This window comes from Buceros rhinoceros, unplaced genomic scaffold (assembly GCF_000710305.1).
Source record: "Buceros rhinoceros silvestris isolate BGI_N320 unplaced genomic scaffold, ASM71030v1 scaffold37216, whole genome shotgun sequence".
NCBI lineage: Eukaryota > Metazoa > Chordata > Aves > Bucerotiformes > Bucerotidae > Buceros > Buceros rhinoceros.
The window spans coordinates 12,588-18,948 of record NW_010417609.1 but is presented as its reverse complement, the minus strand read 5'-3'; the positions used below and the strand labels follow the sequence as shown (position 1 = coordinate 18,948).

At 41.5% G+C, this 6,361-nt stretch overlaps 1 protein-coding gene across 1 annotated transcript in view; it reads right to left on the bottom strand.

The window, feature by feature from the left end:
* Positions 1–362: 362 nt before the first annotated feature.
* The window catches only part of DENND6A (DENN/MADD domain containing 6A), a gene marked incomplete at its 5' end in the record, with an annotated part of 16,936 nt that continues 10,937 nt past the window's right edge, over positions 363–6,361 (bottom strand). The window contains 5 exons of the mRNA XM_010138243.1: positions 363–494; positions 1,001–1,075; positions 2,525–2,627; positions 3,222–3,331; positions 3,423–3,476. Of these exons, the coding sequence (XP_010136545.1) occupies positions 363–494; positions 1,001–1,075; positions 2,525–2,627; positions 3,222–3,331; positions 3,423–3,476 (474 nt within the window). The remainder of the gene's footprint in view (positions 495–1,000; positions 1,076–2,524; positions 2,628–3,221; positions 3,332–3,422; positions 3,477–6,361) is intronic.

Genomic DNA, 6,361 nt, shown 5'->3' with positions numbered 1-6,361 from the left:
CAGTACAGGATGAGTACTCGTTGCTTACCCCTGAGTTAACGGGACTGGGTATAGCAGCACCAATGGGAAAACATTCTGCAATGCCAGCACTGCACGGTGGTCCTATGCTGTGGTGTAGTTCCATATGCCCACAGAGTTTTCTTTAAGAGCACTTGTTTCAAATGTTGTTAGACACAGGAATCCCTTTAGTTGCATTGGTAAGTGGAAATAACAGTGACAATAGCACAGCGAGCTATACAATCGGTACAGCCCCTTTGTAGTGTTATACACTATTTTAGAGTGGTGTTCCAAACTCGGGAAACAACTGTCCTCCGTGAAACTACATTTGTCTTTTGTTTTTTGCACAAAAAGCCCAGCAGAAATCACGTCGTGCCAGTTTTGAGCAAGATGTCCTGTAGGTCATCTGGAAGTGCTAGTATAATATCATTGATGTGTGCTTGCAGCTTTTTCAGTGTGTCAGTTTTCACAGGAAGATGTTCTCTGTCAGCCTGCAACTGTAAAGGTACAATAAACTTGAATTTTTAGTAGAAGTCATGTTTTATGTTAAGACGCACCAAAGTGACATACTGGCGGTTCTGGAAAATGAATTCCCCATTTGCCAACTGAGTAGGAATTTGGACAATAGCAGGTTTCCTCGACAAGCACACAGCAGCACGAGCTAACACCTGGACTCGGACTTCCAGAAATCACAAGGAAGTCTGCTTTTCTTCTCCCCAGAGGATTCAGCCTTGCTCCCACTCACATCAGTCAGAAAGTTCCAGCTAGTCTGAACAAACCGAGGTCACTGCAATCTCGCAGTGTAGGAAGCTATAGCTAACTTTTCAGTCATGGCTGAAATGATGAACTGGTTTTGTTTTAAAAACCTGAATGACTGATTGATTTCTTGAGCTACCTAGATTTTAAAGAATATTTTCCTTTAAGTACATATAAATGTAACTATATAATACTTTTATGTACTTCAGCCATGCAAATTTGAGCCATGTGCAATTCAGCTACTTACCAGTTTATTCTTTAACTTTAAGACAAGATCCACCGTTTCTACCTCAGTATGCTTCTGACTCCAGAAAACCAAGTTCTAAAAGAATAAAAATTAAGCACTGAAATATTTATGGCAAAATAAGTAATTTTCAAAAGTGGTCTGAATTTATACCTACTGTTCAGAACAGGTCTCCTCCTTTTCTGCACTCTCATAGCATTTACTAAGTTCATTTTACTCATGTACTCTCCCTGCTGTGAACTGCAAAACCTGCTTTATTTGCCTGTTTGCCCGGGCCTCGGCGTAACAGGAGACTGGCACATAAATGCAACACAAACAAATTAAAAAAAAAAAAAAATCATGCCAAACAGGCTTCATTTCAAAACTAGCATCTACAATGCAGAACGCTAGTGAGCGTTCACCAAGTCAGATCTGCCAGCACAGTAACGTATTACAGCAGTGCCAGGTGGGACTTCTAGGTTCTGGGGGATTCAAGGAGATCACGTAGTTGATAACTAGTATGACAAACCCATTAAGAGAGTTTTCACATGGAAGTTCTGTTCCCTAGCCCTTTACTATTCACCTGTTAAAGACTTTTGCTCACGTACAACACTTGGATCAAAAGAAAAAGCCCGTGAGGAGCAGAATCAGTAATAAATTTGTAACACATTTCCTTTTCTTTGTATTAAATCAGTGTCAGCTATAGTTGGATAGATTCTGGGTGACAGAATTCACCTCGCTACTGCCCTGCACGTTTTTTGGGCTGCTCTGTTTGAGCAATCTGTTTGCGTTGCTACAATGCGCTGTCTGGACAGTGACAAGGGATAAAAGCCAATCGCTTTTTGAAAATAACCAATGCCGTCTGTCATTTTAAAGATGTGGCGTTGACTTGTCTTTCGTTCTTCCTGCTCCTTCTTTAGCGATACTCCTATCAGGTGTTCTGTCACCATTAGACTGATACACACTTTGGCTTCTTCAGTAAAGGATGGATCTTCAAAGATCATTCACGTGGCATTGTGCTACATCGGAATAAGCAGATTTCACTTCTCAGCTTCCAGTAACTATGGGTCAGTTGTTGGCTTATTTACTATCCCTATCTACCTAGCTGTCAGTTTTCTGTGGTACTCACTGAGTTTATACCTTAAAAGCTACAAACTATCACAGCTGAAAACGTGGTGTTAAATGAAATGCCAAGGAAGGAAGCTGAATGAAATAACTACTAAATAAGAGAAAAAACTTACGGGGGCAGGGGGAGGTATATTCATTTTCAAATACACAAACTGAAAAAGCATTAAAGCAGCACATTAAATACATTAAAGATATCATTTTACAAATGATGACAGTTGTTATTTAATATTGTTCTCTTTGCAATGTCAGTTCTAGTTTGTACTTGGTTAACAAAATCATGATTTCCTAGATCACTCCTGACAAAAGTGTCAATGTTTTTATGTTCAACCAGTGAAAACAGCAGGAGTAAAACTGACCTGAGGGATAATGGATTTTTAGTACAAGATGATAAATATAATCATAAGCACACATTTTCCTAACCTCATTACAGAGTGCTTCTAAATGAAGGGCCTCCAGCTTCTGTGTCATTTCTTTCTGCCGGCTCCTAAACCAACCGTCAAAGTTTGGAGATTTCAGGAAATGCCTGGTAAAACACCAAAGCAAAATACATTTTATATCTTAATGACAGTTTCGGTAACACTGTTTCCCATGGCATCAAATGTAAGGTAATTATGTTTGAGGTTGAAGATGGTATTAGGACCCCTTCTCTGTTCATTTTCAAAATAATGTTAATATTCTGAAGTGGAGTATAACTGATGCTTCTATTAACCAAGACAAGGATTAACAAACCAATGTACGGAGAAGATGTCTGCAAGACAACAAAGATGAGGAATTTCCTCAGGAAAAGAAGCAAAGCTCAGTTTGATATATCCTCTTTTTTACCTCTGTGCTTGACTGGAAGGAGGAATCAGGTTAGAACCAGAAATAAACCCACAGATAATACTGGTGTACAGAGACGTGTGTTCGCATCTTAGGGAAGCCACGAACAGGTTACAGAGAACAGATCTAAGCGAGGCAAGTACACCAAGCACTGTCAATTCCTATTACAGCATATATTCTAAAAGTAAGCCTTAAATCAATGCTGATGAGAAGTTTGCTCTGGAAAAGAGCATTTCTATTACTGATTTGTCTTCATTTATATAATGTAATTTTTTTTTATGCTGGTGAAAAAAATGACCTGTAAAGTCCTATCCAATCTCCTTTTAAACCTGATGTGAGCTGTGGTCCTGCTTTTTCCAGTGTCTTCATGAAGTCATCTTGGCTGAACTGCCTCAGCTGTGGTGGACTCTATGGAAAGTAAAAAACCAAACACATTAGCCTACCGTTACTGTTCTCTCCAATCACCGACTTCCAGCTCGTTTGAACTTTGCTTCCTTACCTTCCATGGTGATATGCATTTTTGCAAAGGCATTAGGCTTGCCACATACCGTTCCTAGGGAAGGGGAAAAGAAAGATTGTTTGCAAAACCATAAAGATACACAGTCCACATATATGTTTACCCATCACTTGTGACAACAGCATTTTCTCTTCTAAGTATTGGTACGGGGTGAGGTCACACGCATTTACCAGATAAGAGCATACGGAGCTTATCTAATACCATTTCATTTCCCAAATACAGAACTTCGTCAGCAGGATTCAAGAAGGATGTGAAGGACAGGCAGCAAACACATACATAGAATATATATATATATGTATCTCCTGAACTCCAGCCACTAGTAAATAACTCTTTTGTGACAGTCCACAGGTACCTTCGTATCGTGGGTCATTCCCAACAGTAATCCCACCTCGTATCAAGTACTGGGAGGAGATTTTGAGTCCCTCATACAGTAAGTTAAATACAGAACTAACCTTCCAAAGGCTGTGGGCATCTCTGCAGTAGCAACGCTTGGCGAAGGCATGGCCAGAGCCCCAGCAGTCTAACAGAGGAGTAGCAGAGACGTTTCTCAGCAAGGCCAAGGCTGAAGCTTAAGGTGTGACGCCAGGATGCAGCTCTGCCTTGCCAGCTCAAACAAGCAGATGAATACGAGCTGCTACACACTTTGAAAGTGTTTGTACACCAACAGCCGTACATTTTCGACTCTCTAAGCCTACGTTGGGGGCAAATTTTTGTCCTGTTCATAACCAGTCAGCAGAGTTTGTTGGAATGCCTAATGTGCGCAGATATTTTTTTTCCTTTCAGTATTTTTTTTGCCTGACACCAGGTGAGAGAAAGCAAATTCTGCAGCCCCTGCTACGTCATGTTGGCCATTAACATTTCCTGACAGGAAACGAGATGGAGATAAAGCCGGGTTTCGTAATCATCCTTTTGCCAGTTCTAGATGCTCTGAATCTACATAGAGACATAGCCTGTTTCTCAAAAGTGACTTTTAAACTTCGTTTATGCTTGACATAGTACAAGATTTGAAAATCCCGCAAATACTTAAGTAATCTTAAGAAACAGCTGCCTGAAGCCATGACGCAACTGCCCAAGGAGGCCTGACTGCTGAAATTTGTCTACTGCAAGTAATCCAATGGCAAGAACCTTCCAAAATCAAAGAACAACAACAACAAAAAAAAAAAAAGAGAGAAAAAACCTAACCAAAACGTGAACTGTCAACCTTTGGAGACAGACCTTGTGTGAAAGCCTGATAGAACACAGATACAAATGGAGTTGCAGAGGGAAGTCTGTGAAGAAGAGGAGTAAATTAATTGCCTAAAGGACAAGTAATGACATGCTCTGTCTGGACAAGGCAAATCAAAGGAACCAACATGCCAAGCATAACATTAGTGAGTGCAGAAATATGACTGGAAAAGGGAAAAATTATCTAAACTGTAATGATTTGCATGAAAAAGCACTAGAAGATGGAATAAATATTCAGGGGAAAAAATGAGGCCAGTCTAATTTACCAGCTGAATTGGTTGATCTTTCACATATTAATGGAAAGATTACCTTGCAATATCCCCTCAACTATCACAGCACATAGTGATTTGCTACAAGAGTACACACTTAGGGATCTTCTCATTACAAAGTACTTTCCAATTCTACCTTTCCAATATTGACATTTCATAAGGTTAGAGGAAACACCCTTGCACTTAAATGAAAAAAAAAAAAAAATTAAGAATAATTCAACAGTGGACAGATGTCCCAAGCGCTGAGGAAGGAGTGAAGACATTTCCTTCTTACTTCACGTAAATACACAGAGTTTTGTGTTGCCTAAATGCTGCACGGCACACTGGAAGCAAACATCTGACAATGTGGTCTAGCAACATATACAAAGCAGCGCTCCTTTCTGAGACCGGAGCTTTTTGTCTAGGTATACAAATGTTTCATTTTTGACATTCAGCTACGTCCGTAATAATTTTTATGCTAAATATGGTAATTAAGGAATGGTGCAACTACAGCATTTTAGAAAAGTCACGACATAGCTTTAAGGTTAATTTCTGTAGCTCAAATACTATTCACAGACTTGCAAAATGGTTGAGGTTGGAGGGACATCTGGAGGTCATCCGGTCCAGCTCCGCTCTTTCTCACGCTGCTGAAGCACGCTGGCAGGCTGCCAGGACTATGCCCCTGTTTTCGTAATACCTCCAAGGATGGAAACTCCACAGCCTCTCTGGACAACCTAGCCTGCCCCAGTGCTCGGTCACCCTCACAGTAAAAAAAGTGTTTCTTGATGGCAGACAGACCCTCCTGTGTTTCAGTTTGTGCCCACTGCCTCTTGTCCTGTCACTGGGCACCACTAGAAGGAGCCTGGCTCCGCCCTCTATATAATCTTCCCTTCAAATTTATATTAATTTATATACATCAGTGAGATTGTTCCCTGGGACCTAAACAGTCCCAGCTCTCTTGGTGTTCCCTCACATGAAAGATGCTCCAACATGATACTCCAGGTGGAGCCTCACCAGTACCCACTGCCTCTTGTCCTGTCACTGGGCACCACTAGAAGGAGCCTGGCTCCGCCCTCTATATAATCTTCCCTTCAAATTTATATTAATTTATATACATCAGTGAGATTGTTCCCTGGGACCTAAACAGTCCCAGCTCTCTTGGTGTTCCCTCACATGAAAGATGCTCCAACATGATACTCCAGGTGGAGCCTCACCAGTACTGAAGAGAGGGGAAGGCTCACCTCCCTCAGCCTGCTGGCACCACCCCTCCTAATGCAGCCCACGAAACCACTGGCTGGCTTTGTTTCAGGGGCACGCTGCTGGCTGATGTTCAACTTCACGTCCATCGGGACTCCCAGGTCCTTTTCTGCAAGGCTGCCTGCCAGCCTGGCAGCACACACTGCGGCACAGGTTTATTCCTCCCCAGGTGCAGGACTCCCTATTCTCTTT